Source organism: Panthera onca, chromosome A1 (genome assembly GCF_046562875.1).
Source record: "Panthera onca isolate mPanOnc1 chromosome A1, mPanOnc1 haplotype 2, whole genome shotgun sequence".
Taxonomy (NCBI): domain Eukaryota; kingdom Metazoa; phylum Chordata; class Mammalia; order Carnivora; family Felidae; genus Panthera; species Panthera onca.
In genome coordinates this window covers 156,838,228-156,858,537 of record NC_138339.1, presented here as the reverse complement: position 1 = coordinate 156,858,537, position 20,310 = coordinate 156,838,228, and the positions used below count along the sequence as shown (strand labels likewise).

Sequence of the window (20,310 nt, the reverse complement as noted above, 5' to 3'; positions counted from 1 at the left end):
GAAATTGAAATCTTTCTTCCTTATACAGCCGGTGCTGGGATTTACAGATTTGTAGCACTTTACCAACTGCAAAGCTCTGGGGCCAGCTTTTCTGATATGCTGTTACCACAAAGCCTTAATCTCTTCACCACAGTACCTGCTAAAGCAGCCTAATGTAAACAGTATGGGCATGAAATGATTGAGGAAATTTGGTTTAGCAAGACTCCATTATTTCCATATCAGTGGCTTTCCCTTGCCTCTGATGGTCATGTAAAGCATCTACTACTCAGTCTAGGCGGTGCTATTTGTACTTTACTCCGTGAGCATTGTCCACTGAGGGTATAGAGAGGATGTTAGTTGAAAGTATTATAAGAGGAAAAAAAAAGTACTGTTTGCTAGTGGCATTGGCGAAAGTTGTGTGAAGTACTGAGGAGAGATTCTGGGCCTCATCCTCCCCATTTGCTGCCACTTGCGGTGATATGAAGAATAACTTCAGTATAATTTGTATAGGGGACCACTTGTATTGGCATGCCACCTGCCTAAACTATCTCATTGTATTGGAACACAAAATACAGCGACAGTAATCATGCTAAATGCATACATTTAGAGCTGACTATGTGCCACGTACCCTTCTAAGTTGTTCATGTATTATTTCCTAAATTTACATTACCAAGATCCCAGTTAGGTAGATACTATTATTATTTATTTTGAGATCACTTTTTTAAGGTTCCTTATTTTGAGAGAGAGAGAGAGAGAGAGAGAGAGAGAGAGAGAGAGAGACAGATTGTGGGGAAGGGAAGGTAGGGAGAGTGAGAAAGAGGGAGAGAGACAGAGAGAGAGAGAGAGAGAGAGAGAGAGAGAGAGAGAGAGAGACAGAATTCCAAGCAGGCTCCTTGCTGTCCACGTAGAGCCCGATGTGGGGCTTAATCACGTGACCCTGAGATCATGTCCTGAGCAGAAATCAAAAGCAACACGCTGAACCGACTGAGCCACTCAGGTGCCCCAGTAGGTGCTGTCATTACCTTCATTTTACAGATGCAAAGACTGAGACATCGAAGTATTAGGGAGTGTGCTCAAGGTCATAGAACTCATATCCAGCAGAATTGGGAATTCAGACCCAGGCTTTCTGGCTCCTACTAGGATACTGCTTGTCAGACTCTTCCATGAAATATCTCGTTGTCACTGAAAATAGCATGTTCAGTTTCATAATCACGAGAATAGAAATGTCATTCACCTATGTGAATATTTAAAATCATAGTTGATGCAGTGCTTGTAATGTGAGAACAGAAATGTTTACCATAAGGTAATTCCCTATATTTCCTCCACTTGACCAGTAGATACATTTGTATGTTTATCTGATCATATATAATTTATAAACATTAACAACATTATGTTTTGGTAAGAGAGTAAGTTTGGTAAACTATTCTGGAAGAGTATTGAAACATTTTCGGCTTTGTAGGCCTATGACCTAAAAGTAGCCATCAATCAGCGTGTAGGGGAGAGTGTGGCTGGGTCCAATAAGATTTCAGTTACAGGGGCACTTGGGTGGCTTTGTTGGTTGAGCATCCTGACTCTTAATTTCTGCTCAGGTCATGATCCCAAACTCCACATCATGAGACTGGTCATGAGACCGAGACCCACATCAGGCTTCACCCTGAGCTTGGAGCCTGCTTACGAGTTTCTCTGTCTCTCCCTATGACTCCCTTCCCCATTTGGGCGTTCTCTCTCTCTCTCTCTCTCTCTCTCTCTGTGCCCCACTAAGTCAAAAAAAAAATAACATTTGGTTACAAAAACAGGTGATGGTGTTTTACTAGATTGTCAGTAGTTAAAATTATTTTTTTTCTTTATTCTAGTTGCAAGAAGCAAAGGATCGAGAGGCAAAGGACATAAGATATGCGGAGAAGACGTAAGATCATATGCAAAAGTATAATTTAAACCTCACAGAAAATACCTTATTTATACAGCAGATAAGCAGTGTAGTACGAGAAATATACTTGTTATGCCAGTATATTATTGTTAAGCTGGATACAAATTCCAGCTTTGAGCTATTTTGAAATGCAAAATTGGGGATATTATATCTCTGTTTTGCACCTTATCCACAAAACACGAGAAAAATGGCACAATTCCCAAATCTTCCTCTTGATACAATTTAAAGAATTTCTGTAAGACCCTCATTTGTTCAGATATTATATGGTATTGTTTTACAATGATGTGTGAGAATAATTATCTTAAGATCTGCATTTTAGGCTAGAAGTGCAAAATGCCAGACAGGAAGAAACCATCAAACAACAAGCGGCCCAAATTCAAGACCTTCAGAGCAACTTGTTAAAGAGAAGTTTGGTAAGTCGGTCTCTTAATGTCTGTCCTATTGAAAAGGAATCCGTATTTCACTAGGAGTAGTACATAAGAATGTTTGGGATCACATGGAAAGGCTCACTGATCCAAATATTTGGTTGATATTGTTGCTATTTGCTACTAGCGATGGAATTTTTCTATAGAGATAAAGTTGATTGAACTCATAATGATGTTTATAGTGAGATTTTCATAAAAACATTGTGAGAGTCTAAAAAAGCAACATTTTATATATACCACAGTGAGCGTTTGGTTTAGTCCACCTTTTGGCTACTGTTAATAATGCTGCTGTGAACGTTGGCATACAAATGTGTGAGAGTCCCTGCTAATATTTTTCAGCGTGTTTCAAACTTCCGCACAATTTGAGTGATCATGTCATCTTGAATTCTGACTTTCTCTTGTAGTCTCAACCCTTCAGTGAGAGTTTGAGAACGGGTTATTTTAATGATGATTTGTTGTAATTTGTAATTACAAGTTTGCAATTTATTCTCTTCATCAAGTATGACTAGCAGGTCGTTATGCAAACGTCCTTCTCAAAGGAATGGATTTTTCTCTTTGTTGGATTTTGTAAAGGAAAAGAAATGCCAATGATAAAGGAGAAATGGCTGCTCTGTCAGGGTCTTACCTAGTAACATAGTGCTCCTACCATTGCAAGTTCAGAAACTCATTTTCTTTTTCCACTCACTTGAGTTAATCAGCCTTTCAGAGATTTCACAATTCAATCTCAGAAAAGACTAATGTGCCACTCAGGATTCTCATTTATTGATATGTAGTGAAACCACAGCTGTTTTCCAAGCAGAACACTTAATGTCCTCGCACTCTCACCCTCCTTTGTAGGATTCTCATTGTAAATCCTAAGTGGGAGCAATGAGGTAGATACACTGACCAACTCGTTTCTGTCAGTCGCAAAAGCTATATAATATACATGCAAGTTTCATTAGACAGCTATACCCGTCAGGGGAATTAGAACATTCTGTTGACTGGTCCTTTTTGTGGCTGAAGAGACATTGAAAATTATTTTCTTTTCTAGACGTCTTATAAATGAGTCACATAGTAACAGGGAACTTTTCCTGCGAGTAACATGACTCTCTGTTGATTAGTCTTCTATGAATGAGAGTGCTAGGCGTTGTCCTGCTACTGTGTCCTAAAGAAATCATTAGGGTCTCAAAAACTAAAATTTGTAAGGATATCCAAAACTGATGAAGCTTATTAAAGAATAACGAGGGATTTTCTGTGTATCCCTATAGAAAGGGATTAAGGTTATGGCATGAAATCATCTGCCACTTTAAGGTGTTCCCTTGAAACAAAAACTTAGATAGCTTTCAGCCAACTCAGTCCATAGCTCTGACTTCTCTAGAAGGTCCTATCATCTCCTGAATCCCCAAACCAGGGGCTACCTGGGTGAAGACATTTGATGCACACAATTTTCAGGTGAAGAATCTGGATTGGGAAGAAGAGGTAGCTCTAGCCAACTTAACCTTCCTAACAATATAGTCAAGTATGGGTCTGAAAGGAACTTCAGAAGACTTCCGTAGGTTGAAATCTCTATGGACGAAGAAATTACTCAAAAGGAAACAAAGACAAACCAGTGATCATCCAGCCCTTGTGATAAATGTCGTGTTATAAAGAAAAGTGAGACAAAGTATGCTGGTCAACATCCTAAGGGTAAGGGTGCCCCTTAAGACTCAAAAAGAAAGACACACTCAAAGTAACACTGAAAAGAGTCCAAATAAAATGTACACGATTAGCTGTTTACAAAGGTACTCCATGTCAAGTAATGATTTTTGAGTGTGCGGTTGAGGATGTTGTCTATGAGCACCTAGATGGAAGAGGGAAAAGTACACATGGCCTAGGTAAAGGGGCCAAAGCTGGAAATGTGAATTAGAGAATCTGGTTTTGAAGCCTTAAGAGCAATTCAAAACACAGATAGCAAGGGGCAAGGACTTAATGTCAGAGGTTGCCGTCCTTTAGAATTACGGTGACCACTCAGGTCATGATCCTAAACCCCACATCATGACAGCGGTCATGAGACCAAGCCCCACATCAGGCTTCACCCTGAGCTTGGAGCCTGCCTACAATTTTCTCTGTCTCTACCTCTGCCTCTATTCCCCACTTGTGCATGTTTTCTCTCTCTCTCTCTCTCTAAAGTAAAAAAAAAAAACATTTAGTTACAGAAACAGGTGATGGTGGTCTACTAGATTGTCAGAAGTTAAAATTATATTTTCTTCCTTATTTCAGTTGCAAGAAGCAAAGGATCAACATGCAGAGGCCATAAGATATGCCGAGAAGATGTAAGATCATATGGAAAAGTATAATTTAATCCTCAAAGAAAATAGCTTGATTTTTATAAAGCAGATAAGCAATGTAGTATGATAAATGTATTAGTTATGCCAGTATATCCTTGTTAAACTGGATACAAATTCCAGCTTTGAGTTATTTGGAAATGCAGAATTGTGGCACATTTTATCTCAATTTTGCACCTTATCCACAAAAGACAACGAGAAAAATGGCTCAATTGCCAAATCTTCCTCTTGATACAATTTTAAGAATTTCTGTAAGACCCTCATTTGTTCAGAAATTGTATGGTACTTTTGTAAATTTATGTGTGATAATAATTACCTTAAGATCTGCATTTTAGGCTAGAAGTGCAAAATGCCAGGCCAGAAGAAACCATCAATCAGCAAGCGGCCCAAATTCACAATCTTCCGAGCAACTTGTTAAGGACAAGTTTAGTAAGTCAGTCTCTTGATGTCTGTCCTACTGAAAAGGAATCCTTATTTCAATAGGTGTAGTACATAAGAATGTTTTGGATCATATGGAAAATCTCACTGATCAAAATATTAGGTTGATATTGTTCCTACTGGCTACTAGCAATGGAATTTTTCTATAGAGATAAAGTTGATTGAACTCATAAAGTAATGACGTTTATAGTGAGATTTTCATAAAAACATTGTGAGAGTCTAAAAAAGCAACATTTTATATATACCACAGTGAGCGTTTGGTTTAGTCCACCTTTTGGCTACTGTTAATAATGCTGCTGTGAACGTTGGCATACAAATGTGTGAGAGTCCCTGCTAATATTTTTCAGCGTGTTTCAAACTTCCGCACAATTTGAGTGATCATGTCATCTTGAATTCTGACTTTCTCTTGTAGTCTCAACCCTTCAGTGAGAGTTTGAGAACGGGTTATTTTAATGATGATTTGTTGTAATTTGTAATTACAAGTTTGCAATTTATTCTCTTCATCAAGTATGACTAGCAGGTCGTTATGCAAACGTCCTTCTCAAAGGAATGGATTTTTCTCTTTGTTGGATTTTGTAAAGGAAAAGAAATGCCAATGATAAAGGAGAAATGGCTGCTCTGTCAGGGTCTTACCTAGTAACATAGTGCTCCTACCATTGCAAGTTCAGAAACTCATTTTCTTTTTCCACTCACTTGAGTTAATCAGCCTTTCAGAGATTTCACAATTCAATCTCAGAAAAGACTAATGTGCCACTCAGGATTCTCATTTATTGATATGTAGTGAAACCACAGCTGTTTTCCAAGCAGAACACTTAATGTCCTCGCACTCTCACCCTCCTTTGTAGGATTCTCATTGTAAATCCTAAGTGGGAGCAATGAGGTAGATACACTGACCAACTCGTTTCTGTCAGTCGCAAAAGCTATATAATATACATGCAAGTTTCATTAGACAGCTATACCCGTCAGGGGAATTAGAACATTCTGTTGACTGGTCCTTTTTGTGGCTGAAGAGACATTGAAAATTATTTTCTTTTCTAGACGTCTTATAAATGAGTCACATAGTAACAGGGAACTTTTCCTGCGAGTAACATGACTCTCTGTTGATCAGTCTTCTATGAATGAGAGTGCTAGGCGTTGTCCTGCTACTGTGTCCTAAAGAAATCATTAGGGTCTCAAAAACTAAAATTTGTAAGGATATCCAAAACTGATGAAGCTTATTAAAGAATAACGAGGGATTTTCTGTGTATCCCTATAGAAAGGGATTAAGGTTATGGCATGAAATCATCTGCCATGTTAAGGTGTTCCCTGTGAAACAAAAACTTAGATAGCTTTCAGCCAACTCAGTCCATACCTCTGACTTCTCTAGAAGGTCCTTATCTCCTGAGTCTCCAACCAGAGGCTTCCTGGGTTGAGAAAATTTTTGGTGGGGCGGGGGGGCGTTGCTCTTTTTGTTGTATCTTTAGTTTTATTGTTTTTAAATTTGCATCCCAATTAGTTAGCATTTAGTGAAGCAATGATTTCAGGAGTAGATTCCTTAATGCCCCTTGCCCATTTATCACATCCCCCCTCCCACAACCCCTCCAGCAACCCTCAGTTTGTTCTCCTTATTTATGAGTCTCCTGTGTTTGTCCTCCTCCCTGTTTTTGTATTATTTTTGTTTCCCTTTCCTTTTGTTCATCTGTTTTGTCTCTTAAAGTCCTCATACGAGGGCATCATATGATTTTTGTCTTTTTCCGACTAATTTCACTTAGCATAATACGCTACAGTTCCATCCACGTAGTTGCAAATGGCAAGATTCCTTTTTTTTGATAGATAGATAGATAGATAGATAGATATAGATAGATAGATAGATAGATAGATAGATATATCACATCTTTTTTTAATTTTTTTAACGTTTTACTCATTTTTGAGACAGGGGAGACAGAGCGTGAACAGGGGAGGGTCAGAGAGAGGGAGACACAGAATCTGAAACAGGCTCAAGGCTCCCAGCTGTCAGCACAGAGCCCGATGCGGGGCTCGAACCCACGAACCGTGAGATCATGATCTGAGCCCAAGTCAGAAGCTTAACTGACTGAGCCACCCAGGAACCCCAAACATCTCCCTTTTAACGTGATTATTATTCATTTCTGTATTGTCTTTAAAGAACTAATCCATTCTTTTGCCCGTTTTTATATTGGATTGTCTTTTCATTATTGGAAGAGTTATTTAAATGTCCTACATGCAAATCCCTTAGCAGATATGGGATTTTCAGGTATTTTCTCCTATTTAGTCACTTGCCTTTTCACTTTCTTGATGGTGATATTTGAAGCATAGTAGTTTTTAATTTTGATGAAGTAAACAATCTGCTTTTGTCTTTTGGTGTCATGTGTAAGAAATCATTGTCAAATCCAGTCACAAACATATACACATAAGCTTTTTTCTAAGAGTTTTTATCATTTTAGCTCTTAGATTTTAAGTTAATTTTGTATATATGCTATGGGGTAGAGGTCTCATTTTATTGCTTTGCATGTGGATATCCATTTGTCCCAGTACCGTTTGTTACAAAGACTAGTCTTATTCCATTTAATTGTCTGTCACCCTTGTGGAAAATCAGTTCACTATAATGTGAGAGTTTATGTTTAGATTCTCAATGTTAATACATTGATCTATATGTCTGTCCTTATGCCAGTACCATAACAAATTTTATGAAAACTTTTTCTGTGTTATCTTGCAAATTACCAGTCACTTATGTAATAATAAAAAGTCAACGTAGTAGAACTGAACTTTGCTCCTATAGAGATTTTTGTTTCTTGAAGGACCCTTTCGCCAGCCTTTGCCTTGCTGACCCCATGACTCGATGTGAAGTCAGGCTCAAAAAGATAAAATGCTCTTTCTTTAGTGTGTTCAGACTTTTATTTATTTATTTATTTATTTATTTATTTATTTATATTTATATATTTTTTAGAGCGGGCACAAGCATGACGAGGGGGTGTGTAGGGAAAGAAAGAGAGAGAGCGAGAGAGAGAGAGAGAGAGAGAGAGAGAGAGAGAGAGAGAGAGAGAGAGAGACACGAGAGAATTTTTAGCAGGCTTCACACTTAGTGTGGAGGCTGACAAGGGTCTTGATCCCATGACCCTGGGATCATGACCTGAGAGGTTGAGGCTCAACTGACTGAGCCACCCAGGTTCCCCGCCTGTGCAAACTTTTAGTGTCTCAATCAGTGCTGCCCACTTTCATTTCCATCAAATCTTGGCCATAGGATCTCTTGACTCAGTCTACTACAGTTTACTTCATTATATTTTATTATCTCATTATAATGCATAGACTCATCCATAGTTTTCACCACCTAGGAAGGAAAAGATTAACTCTAGGCTATTCCTCTTTCCTGTTAAGCAATCTTGCTAACCCATCATCTTTCAATTCACAATGAGATCCTCTTCTGACCTGGTTCTTGTGTGTAACACTGGTGTTAATCCTGTTCTTGGCACAGATCATACTTTCTTGGAAAACACAGTAGCCTGTTTCCCCTTCTTTCACTTGAATAGAAAGATATGCTTAGCTATATGTTTTAGCTCAGCGTATAACTAATGGAATAAACATTATATCATTCAAATAATACAGCTGTACAAATTGCGGTAGTATTAAGTTGATTTATCAGAGACAAATACTAGATTGGTAATTTGAATGACAAAAAAATTTTGAAGCCAACTTGTATGCTATGGAGAAGCATTGTGGGACAACACAAAGATGAAGTGATCTTACCTCCCCACACAAAGAAGGTTGGAGTAAGGTAAAGGAGAATGTGCAGTTAATTTAAGTAGTGCTAAAGGACAGTACATTTGTTTTGCTACTGAAAAGATGAAAAATGATTCCATAACATTCTCTTTATTTCCTCACTGAGGAAAGGAGAATGAAGATTGAGTATTCAATGGATTAAAAAATACTCAAAGCTGCCTATTTCCTTTAATTGAAATCAGACCAAAGGCCCAATTTTGGTTATCAAATTGACTCTTTCTAGTTTTTCAACTATCGTGCTTCAAATCGTATGTCTCTGTGCTTCCACCTTAACTTGAGGGGACATTCTAAAGAGGCATTCCTGCCTACTTGTAAGAATTGTTGGAATTGAAGGGAATCTTAGAAAAAGATCTTAGAGACAGGAAGAAGGCAGAGGAGTAGGAGGACTCTAGGCTTGCCTCATCCCACGAATACAACTAGATAACAATCAGCTAACCCTAAATACCCCAGAAATCGACCTGAAGACTGACAGAACAAACTCCACAACAAAAGGGAGAGAAGAGGGCACATCAAAGAAGTTCCTTGATGCAGAAATGTCATCTAGAAGAGAAACAGATCCTGGCTTCTGCAGAGGGGAGGGAGTCGAGGTTGTGGGTAAGGGTGAGAGAGAGAAACGAACAGGGGAACACACAAAGAGAACATTTCCCCATAGCCACTGGCTTGGAAAACAAGAGGGCCTGCATTTCGTGAGTTCTTGCAACCAGTAGTGCATAAAGTCTGGAGTTTTTAAGGGCATCCAATTTAGCTGGTTTAGAGCCCTGAGGTACTCCACTGCTCATGGACAGAGGGCAGGCAAACAACGTGGGAGCATATAGCATAGGTACAGTGGTCTGAAGAGTGCCTGGGGCACACAGTCAGGAGATTAGTTGCTCTTCTCAGAGCACGTCCCTCAGAGGCAAAGTCCAGAGAGACCTGTCTGTAGGAACAAAGCCGCTGGCTGGCACCATCTCCTTCTCCTGCCGCTCACCACAAACATAAAGCCACCTGCAGGAAGCAGTGCATTGCTAACACTGGTTACCTAACTTGCTTACACCAAACACCACCCCCTTGCACTCTGGTGGAACTATCTTTCTCAATCACTCTTGCTTGAGTCCCAGCACAGCAGACCCCTCCCCCAGAAGACCAGGACAAATGCCTGCCCACACCACATCTCCCAACCAGAGAGTTTCCCTTGGCCTCAGTTCCAGTAGAGGTGGTGACAGGTCTCATTTCATAAGCAGACCAGAGCACACCTAGTTAAAACCCGCTACCTTCAGGCCAGGGACCAAACACTCACCAGACCAGGCAAGGAGAGCCTCTGCAGACAACTGGCCTAAAGGATAGCATAGCCAGAACACAACAGCAGAACACATGCAGCACACACTGGTGACACTCCCTGAAGTGCTAGACCCTGGGCATTACATGACGTCTTTTTCCTAAGTCCATTACTTTCGGGAGCAGGTGACATAACCAGCTTCTCTAACACACAGAAGCTGGCAGATACTTAGACAAAATGAAAAGACAGAAGCATTTTTCCCAAATAAAAGGACAGGATAAGGCCATGGCCAGAGACCTAAATGGGACAGATATAAATAACACGCCTAAGGGAGAATTTAAAACCATGATCATAAGGATATTCACTGGACTTGAGAAAAGAATGGAAGACATCCGAGAGACCCTTACCACAGACATAAAAGAGTTGAAGAATCAGAGATGAAGAGTGCAGTAAAAATGAACAGCAACCTGGAAGAAGCAGAGGAACAAATTAATGACCTAGAAGACAAAGTAATGGAAAACAGTGAAGCTGAAGAAGACAAAGAAGAATTATCCAATGCAAGAATAGACTTAAGGCACTCGTTGACTCCATCAAATGAAAAAACATTCATATGATAGGAGTCCCAGAAGAAGACAGAGAGAAGGGGACAGATAATTGATTTGAAGACACAATAACTGAAAAAATCTGTAATGTGGAGAAGAAAACAGACATCCAGATCCAGGAGGCACAAAGAACTTCCATCAAAGTCAATACCCAAGACATGTGGTAATTAAATTTGCAAAATATACTGCTAACATCTTTTTTTTTTTTTAGTGTTTTGTTTTTTGGTTTTGTTTTTTTTTTTTTTTTATTTCTGTGACAGAACGCAGACACAAGCAGGGGAGGGGCAGAGAGAGAGAGAGAGAGAGAGAGAGAGAGAGAGAATCCCAAGCATTCTCTGTGCTGTCAGTGCAGAGCCCACTGGAGGGCTTAAACCCACGAACTGCGAGGTCACGACTTGAGCTAAGATCAAGTCATGCTTCACCGACGGAGCCACGCAGGCGCCCCACTGCTACAAATCTTAAAAGCAGCAAAACAAGTCATTCACTTCCAAGGGAAAACCCACAAGGCTAGCAGGAGATTTTTCAACAGAAACTTTTGAAGGCAGACGGAAATGGCATGATATATTCAAAGTGCTGAATGAGAAGAATCTGCAGCCAAATATACTCTATCCAGTAAGGCTATCATTCATAATAGAAGGAGAGATAAAGAATTTCTCAGACAAACAAAAATGGAAGGAGTTTTTTGACCACTAAATCAGCCTGTAAGAAATATTATCGGGGAATCTGAGTGGAAAGGAGAGATCAAAAGTGACAGTATAAAGGCAAGAAATGTAAAAGCAGTAAAAATGTATATTTCTGTAAAAAAAATCTTCAAGGAATGCCCCCAAAAAGGATATACAATATTAATAACTTATCAAAACATGGGGAGGAGAAAAAAATGAGCTCTATCTTAAGTGACCATCAATTTAATATAGACTGCTACATGCAGAAGAGGTGATATACAAATTAATGCTTATCATATACCAAAACCCACTAATAACCATGCAAAGAATAAAGAGAAAGAAATCCAAATATATCATTAAAGCAAATTAGAAAGACATCAAAGAGGGAAAAACAATAAAGGATTTGAGAAAATCTCCAGAAACAACCACAAAACAAGTAGTAAAATGACAATAAATAAATACCTGTCAATAATTACTTTGTATATTAATGGAATAAACACTCCAAACAAAAGACCTAGGGTGACGGGATGGATTAAAAATCAAGACCCATCTGTATGCTGCCTATAAAAACCTCATTTTAGACATAAAGACACCTGAAGATTGAAAGTGAGGGGATGCTTGCACTGTTGGTGGTAATGCAAACTGGTGCAGCCACTCTGGAAAACAGTGCGTAGGTTCCTCAAAACAATTGAAAATCGAACTACCCTACGACCCCTCAATAACACTACTGGGAATTTATGCAAAGGATACAGGAGTGCTGATTCATAGGGGCACATGTACTCCAATGTCTATAGCAGTGCTTTCAACAATAGCCAAATTGTGGAAAGAGCCTAAATGCCCATCAGCAGATGAATGGATAAAGAGATGTGGTTTATATATACACTGAAATACTACCTGGCAAGGAGAAAGAGTGAAATTGTGCTATCTCTGGCAATGTGGATGGAACTAGAAGGTATTATGCTATATGAAATAAGTCACAGAAAGACAGATATCATATGTTTTTGCTCCTATGTGGAACTTGAGAAACGTAACAGAAGACCGTGGGGGAAGGGAAGGGGAAAAATAGTTACAAACAGAGAAGGAGAGGGGCAAACCATAGGAGAATCTCAAATGCAGAGAAAAAATAGAGGGTTGATGGGGGGCAGTGGGTAAGAAGGGAAAGTGGGTGGTGGGCATTGAGGAGGGCACTTGTTGGGATGAGCCCTGGGTGTTGTCTATAAGTGATGAACCACGGGAATCTACTCCCAAAACCAAGAGCACACTATACACACTGTATGTTAGCCAAGTTGACAATAAATTCTATTAAAAAAAATGAAAGCGAGGGGATGGAGAAAAATTTATCACGTTAAAAGAAAAAATAGCGATACTTTTGTTAGACAAAAGAGTCCTTAAAACAAAGACTGTGGGGCACCTGGGTGCCTCAGTCATTTGAGCGACCGACTAGGTCTTGGCTCAGGTCATGATCTTATGGCTGGTGGCTTTGAGCCCATGTTGGGCTCCAGGCTGACAGCATGGAGGCTGCTTGAAATTTTCTCTCCCCCTTTCTATGTCCCTCCCCAACTCTGTCTCTCTCAAAATAAATAAACCAAAAACAAAGACTGTAGCAAGAGCCAAAGAATGCTACTGTATCATAATAAAGGGTACAATCCAATAGGAAGATCTAACAATTGTAAATATTTATGCACCCACCAAGAGAGCACTCAAGTACATAAAACAATAACCAACATAAAGGAACTAATTGATAATAAGACAGTAATAGGGTACTTTAACACCCCATTTACATCAACAGATCTTAAAAAAATCACCAAAAAATACATCTTAACAGAAAATCACCAAAGAAACAATGGCTTTGAGCCATACAGAGAAAGAGAGATATCATATGTGTTCACTCTTATGTGGATCCTGAGAAACTTAACAGGAATCCACTGGGGAGGGGAAGGAAAAAAAAAAGATGTTAGAGTGGAAGAGAGCCAAAGCATAAGACACTCTTAAAAACTGAGAACTGAGGGTTGATGGGGGGTGGGAGGGAGTGGAGGATGGGTGATGGGTATTGAGGAGGGCACCTGTTGAGATGAGCACTGGGTGTTGTATGGAAACCAATTTGACAATAAATTTCATATATTTAATTAAAAAAAAGAAAAAGAAACAATGGCTTTGAATGACAGAGCGGACCAGATTGGATTTAAGAGATTTTTTTCAGAACATTCCATCTTAAAACAGAATACACGTTGTTTTCAACTGTACATGGACTATTCTCAAGAATGGATCAAAAAAAAAAAAAAACAGGCCTTAATTATTAAAAACAATACATGCAGGTTAAATAACGTGCTACTACACTGGAATGGGTTAAGCAAGAGATACAAGAAGAAACTTAAAAAAAATACGTGTATACAAATGGAAATGAAAAAAAAAAAAAAAGAAAAACAATGGTCTGAAACCTTTGATATGCTGCAAAAGTGGTCCTAAGAGGGAAGTACATAGCAATATAAGCCTACTTCAAGAACCAAGAAAAATTTCAAACAACCTAACCTTACACCTAAGGGAGCTAGAAGAAGAACAACAAATGAAGCCTGAAGCCAGCAGAAGAAAGCAAGTAATAATGATCAGAGCAGGGGGCCCTTGGGTGGCTTAACCGGTTAAGTGTCTGACTCTCGATTTTGGCTCAGGTCATGATCTCACAGTTGTGAGATCGAGCCCCATGTTGGGCTCTCTGCTGGCAGCATGGAACCTGTCTGAGATTCTCTCTTTCCCTCTCTCTCTCTGCCCATCCCCCACTCATGTGTGGTCTCTCTCAAAATAAAATTTAAAAAAGAGATTAAAGCAGAAATGAATGATAGACAAACAAAAAACAGATAATACTAGAACAGATCAATGAAACCTAGAGCTGGTTCTTTGTAAAAATTAATAAAACTGATAAGGTGTTAGCCAGAGTAATCAACAAGAAAATAGAAAAGACCAAAATAAATAAAACCACAAATGTGAGAGTAGAAATAAGAACCAACACCACAGAAATACAAACATTTATGAGAGAATATTGTGAAAAAATGTATGCCAACAAGTTGGACAACTTAGAAGAACTGAATAAATTCCTGGAAATATATAACTTACCAAAGTAAAACAAGAAGAAATAGAAAATTTGAAAAAAAAATCAATAACCAGCAAGGAAACTGAATCAGGAATCAAAAAACTCTCAACAAACACAAGTCTAGGACCAGATGACTTCAGATGTAAATTTTAACATGTAAAGAAGAGCTAATACAAAAAAAAAAAAAAAGTTTAACCTGTCCTTTTCAAATTGTTCCAGAAAAACATAAAAGGAAGGGAAACTTCCAAATTTATTCTATGCCAGCTTTACCCTGATACCAAAACCAGATAAAGACACCACAGAGAGAATTACAGGCCAGCATCTCTGATGAACATGCAAAAATCTTCAACAAAATAAGCAAACTGAATACAACACTACATTAAAAAATCATTCACCGGGGGCAGAGGCAGCTGGGTGGCTTAGTGAGGCAAGCATCCAACTTCAGCTCAGGTTATGATCTCATGGTCCGTCGGTTTGAGCCCAGTGTCAGGCTCTGTTGGCAGCTTGGACCCTGGAGCCTATTTCAGATTCTGTGTTTCCCTCTCTCTCTGTCCCTCCCCTGCTTGCGCTCTTTCTCAAAAATAAATAAACATTAAAAAAATCATTCAATCATTCACTATAACCAAATGGGATTTATCCCTGGTTTGCAGGGGTGGTTCAATATTTGCAAATCAATGAATGTGATACCTCATATTAATTTTTAAAAAAGCATAAAGTCATATCATTGCAATAGATGCAGAAAAATAATTTGACAAACTATAACATCCATTCATGATACAAACTTCAACAAAGTAGGCTTAGAGGAACCATACCTCAACATAATAAAGGCCATATATAGAAAATGAGCAGCTAATATGATCCTAGCTGGGGAAAAACTGAGACAAAAACTTTAGATCTTGCTTCTCGTTATCTGCTTCTTCTCATTAGCACCATTGGTTGTTAGTAAATTAATCTTAACATTTATTACATCCTACTTTAATGGAGACCAATTTCTCCTATACAGGTTTATGTGTCTTATCTCTTTTTTTTTCATCCACTTTTCAATTTATCATTTTTGTTTTTTTTCTTAACAAACTGCCCAAAGGTTAGATTTCTTTTGTTCACAAATCTGTTAGGAAAAGTGTGGCCAGGACAGCTAGTCTCTGCCCCGCTCAGCTTCAGGTGGGGCAACTGAAAGGTTTGGGGTTGGATCCATTTGAAGATTTGTTCACTAACGTCTGGTGGTTGATGCTGGCTGTTGCCTGGGACTTCAGTTCAGGAGGCAGCAGCAACACTTAAACTGACACACCTAGACCCTCTTTGTGGCCTAGGCTTCCTCACTAGATGGGGAGCTAGATTCCAAGTAAGCAGCCTGAGATACAGAGCAAGGAAGAAGCTGTATCGCCTTTTGTCACCTAGGCTTGGAATACACACAGGATCATAGTCACATATTCTGTTCATTAGGAGCACGTCACTAAGGTTGTTCCATGGCCTTTTTTTAAATGGAATTAATATTTAAAACCTATGTACACCTTTAAAAAGCAGTATACTTTACCCACTGGCCACAAATGTTTGTATTCCTCCCACCTGAAAAGTACATTCACTCCCCTCCCCCTCCAATACCTCCTTGCAAGTCTCAGTTATCATGGCCTCAGGTTCAGGGCTTGAGTCCAAGATCTTACCATCTTAATCAGGTGCAGTGGGGATAAGCTGCCTGGGTTATGGTATCTCAAGTATAGCCCCTTGAGTGCAAGTGTTCTCAATATGAGGACTTGAGAATGAAAGAGACAGTTATTTACCACTCACAAATGCAACATTCTAGTCAACTGCTGAAGACTCACCCATTCAGAAAAAGAAGATGGGAAGCACCCTAGTCCATAAGAGTTTTGAAATATAGCCTGATGCATGCTGTCAGTTCTTAAGTTAGGACTTAATCCTAACCACGGGAATACTTTCTCCATGTCTCTTCCCTTTCTTTACTCCTTGAGCTCTTGGTTCCTTCCTTTTCATAAGGAATGACCTGTATTTGTAGCCGTTTTTTCATCCTGCTTCCTCCCTGTGGGACTTCTAAGACCCAAAGGCCTCATTTCATTTTGCACTATTTGGTCTCTTTTAGCCCAAGTTAGCAAATAGTATGCTTGCTACTATATATCTCTTACCTTTTTTAGTTTTCTGTAAATATTACTGGATTTCATGCCGTGTTTTAGCAAAGCGACCCTCCCAAGTCCTTTTGAGATAAGCTTTTCGCTTCAGGTTTCCTGCGAAGCTCTTATAGGACATTGCCTTTAAAATTCGTCTACTCTTGGGGCTCCTGGCTGGCTCAGTTGGTAGAGCATGTGACACTTGATCTCTGGGTACTGAGTTTAAGCCCCATGTCGGGTGTGGAACCCACTTTAAAAAAAATCTTATACTCTTAAGATCCTTAAAGAAATTGGAGGCATACCTTAGATCCCTCTGTTTTCCTGGTAGCACCCTGGAGTTTCTCTTAACCCAAAAGCCATTTCTTTATTTTAGCATTATTTGACAGTTCAACGTGTAGAGAGGCTGTAAATGAGAAACAGATGCTTGAACCCAGTAAGTCCTGGTTCCTTTCAGTTGCATAGTCTTTCTTTATTTTCTCTTTCCTATCCGTTTTACTTTCAGGTATTTTGTAGCATGACTTCCCTTTCCTCCAGTGTCATTTTCTTCACTTGCTTAGAAACCCTTGCTGTCAGCCTCTTCACAGGCCATCAGGTTTCCACTAAGAGTCTTGTGGAGGCCCTTTTTGGGTCTCATTCTTACGCTTTTCTACATCTTTCCAGGTTCGACCTACCTCCTGGTTCAAAGGAAGTTTAGTTTTAGGTTTTTTTTGAATAGCAGCACACCATTTTTAGTATCAGTATCTGTGTTAGTAATTTACTGCTGCATAATAAGCCACCTCAAAACCTAGTAGTTCAAAACAGCATTTCTCTTGTTCACCAATCTTTAGTTGCGGCAAAGCAGAGTAGGGCAACTCATTTCTTCTTCATTTGGCATCAGCTGGCATAACTGGAAGCTGGAGACTAGAATCATCTAAAGGCTTGTTCATGCACGTGTTTGGCTGTTGAGGCTGGCCTTTGGCTAGGACGTTGGCTAATCTCAGCTGGAGTATCTACATGAAGACTCACTAGGTAGCCTGGGATTCCTCACAACGTGGTGGCTGCGTTCTAAGGGTGAGCTTCCCTAGAGAAAGAAAGTCAGATGGAAGCTGTATCACATTTTCTAAGCGGGCCTTAAAAATCACAGCAGTTCTGCATATTCTGTTCACTAGAAACAAGTTACTGAAGCCAGCATATATTTAAGGGGAGGGATTTTCACAGAAGTATCAACGAATTTATAAAACCAGCACATCCACTCACCTTGTCTTACCAATCATATAGAATGGATGGAAGTCCTTCCCAACTCAGCATCACTGAAATTCCAGCCAGTTTTGTTGTTGTTTTTGTTTAATATGATCTCTTATTTTCTAGAAAGTAACAACGGATAACAAGATAACAGTATTGAATTAAATTTTTTTTTAGCCTCAAAAAAGTATGTGGATCATCCAATTAAAGTTTTATACTGGGAGATGTGATTTCTTAACACATCCTGGAGAATCATTTCTCCTGGGAATGCACTTCAAATTAGCATAAAACATTTGCAGTTCAGAAACAGGCCGTGGCATTAGAAGCATTACTTATAGATTCATGAATTAGAGTCTTATTTCCAGAGTCTTACGTTGGGACGTATTTTTTGACTTGGGCATACATAAGTCAATATGACATTGCTAAAAATTCTTTAAAAATTATAGAGTGTTAAGATGGGGGAAGGGCTAAGAGACTTTCTCCTAAGAGGGGACTTATTTTATGAAAGAAAGATATGAAAAAATCATAGAAAAATAAAAGTATAGAATCAAGTGCAAATGTTGTGTAGTAAAGAGAATGATAGCAAAGATCTATTTCAGTAACACCTGATGGCTTTAACTTGGCCCTTGATTTTCTGAGTTGTTTAAGGTTCCACATTCTAAGACAGGTAACATTTCATTGCAAATGAGTTTATTTAAAAATTTGAGTGCCTGGCTGGCTCAGTTACTCTTGATCTTGAGATTGTGAGTTCAAGCCTCACACTGGGCGTAGAGATTACTTAAAATCTGAAAAAAAAAAATTTTCATAGTAGTTTTGAGTTAGACTCTTTTCACTCCCTTCCAAACTATAGTGTTTTATTCATGCAGGCTGATGTCCTTACAACAGAACTGGAAACTACATCGTCAAAATGTCTACACCTGGATGCAAAAAATCAAGTTCTTCAACAAGAGTTATTATCAGTGGAAGCTTTCGAAGAAGAACGTGAAAAACTAGAGAGCAACAACAAGAAGTTACAGCAAGAAGTAGTAAAATTGAAACAATTTATGGAAATGAATATGGTAGAACGCAGTCAAGTGGAGCAGTATAAACGGGAGATTGAAGAAAGAGCACGACTGGACATAGTAGAAAAATTACACGAAGTCAACCTGTTTTTACAGGTTAATTGATTGATCTGCAATGTGCTTTAATTCATTTCACTGCAAATTACATTTTGGATAGATGTATTGTAGGGGTTTCCTCTACTTGCTTTATGGTAATTTGTAGATTTCTGGAGGCATTTGTTCCTCCCTTTAAAGATTTCAGTTTTCATCATTATTCCTACAAAATCGAGAGGATAAGAAACAATGATGATTTAAACAACTAGTCTCACTATTAAGAGGAAAAGAAAAATTATGATTTAAAAATTCCACTGTACTTGGATTATTCTTAAGTTTATTGTTGACTTTTAAAATTTTCTCATTGATTCTATTATTTGAATTATCAGATTGAGTGAATACTAATACAGGAATGATTGAACTTTAATTTTATAAATCATATTTAATTCAGTTGACATTGGTGATAAATATTTTACACTTGAGCTTTTTTGCATTTAAAATTTCTCTCTGAAACATTGACTCAGAACTAAAGGAAACAGGTATAATTAATTATTCAGATTATACCTATTTTGAAACTATCCTGTTAATTTTTGTTTTTCATTAGGCACAAGCAGCAGCTCAAGAAAACTTGGACCAGTTAAGAGAAAATGCTCATGCTTCAACGAGAAGTCAAATGGAACTTAGAATTAAAGATCTGGAATCTCAGCTCTCTACAATGAAGATGTCTCAAGAAGATTCTACTAAAACAGAGTTGGAAACCTACAGGCAACTCTACCTAGAAGAATTAAAACTTAGAAAGTCCTTGAGAAATAAGCTGAACAGGTAAGTCAAAACAGAATCATAGACAAGAAATTTAGCTTATTAATTTGCCTCTAAAGCATAATTTCTGTGGAGCCAAGATCATGAGATGAGTAGGAAGTGAAAGCCAACTAGATTGTGTCATTTTGGAAAATGAGGTTTCTAAGTGAACTTACCTTTGCAATGTTAGTCCAGGACAGTTTGCATCCCTCCTCTTTTTTTCGGTTTTACAGGACCTCTTCCCCCACCCCCCCCCTGCACCCCCCGCCCTGTATATTTTCCATTGATCGGATCTGCTAGTCTTTAAGTGCATTGTTCAAAGCTTTCTCATTTAGAAGCATATTATTATAAAATTGCTTGTCAGAATTACCCGAGATAGAAATGTCGATGAGTTTCTTTTTGGAAGATTACATCTTTAACCTAAAAGGTCAAGTACTACTACTACTCATCCTGGCAGCTTGGTACATTTATTCTCTTCATTGTGATCTTTGGTATGATTACTAGAGTGGGCCTTGAGGCAAACCATCCTTTATGCTTTTTCTACTTTACATAAAGGCATCCAGGTGAAATACAGAAAGACTCACACAGGGCTGAAGGGTAGTATAATTCCCAAAGTGGCTAAAAAGA

The 20,310-nt window shown here is 38.7% G+C and overlaps 1 protein-coding gene across 1 annotated transcript in view; it reads left to right on the top strand.

Moving 5' to 3' along the window:
* Positions 1-20,310, top strand: part of LOC132676064 (ankyrin repeat domain-containing protein 26-like) — a 140,436-nt gene that overhangs the window by 111,495 nt on the left and 8,631 nt on the right. The window contains exons 25-30 of the mRNA XM_081790863.1: positions 1,833-1,885; positions 2,226-2,319; positions 4,570-4,622; positions 4,970-5,063; positions 18,658-18,948; positions 19,490-19,707. Of these exons, the coding sequence (XP_081646989.1) occupies positions 1,833-1,885; positions 2,226-2,319; positions 4,570-4,622; positions 4,970-5,063; positions 18,658-18,948; positions 19,490-19,707 (803 nt within the window). The remainder of the gene's footprint in view (positions 1-1,832; positions 1,886-2,225; positions 2,320-4,569; positions 4,623-4,969; positions 5,064-18,657; positions 18,949-19,489; positions 19,708-20,310) is intronic.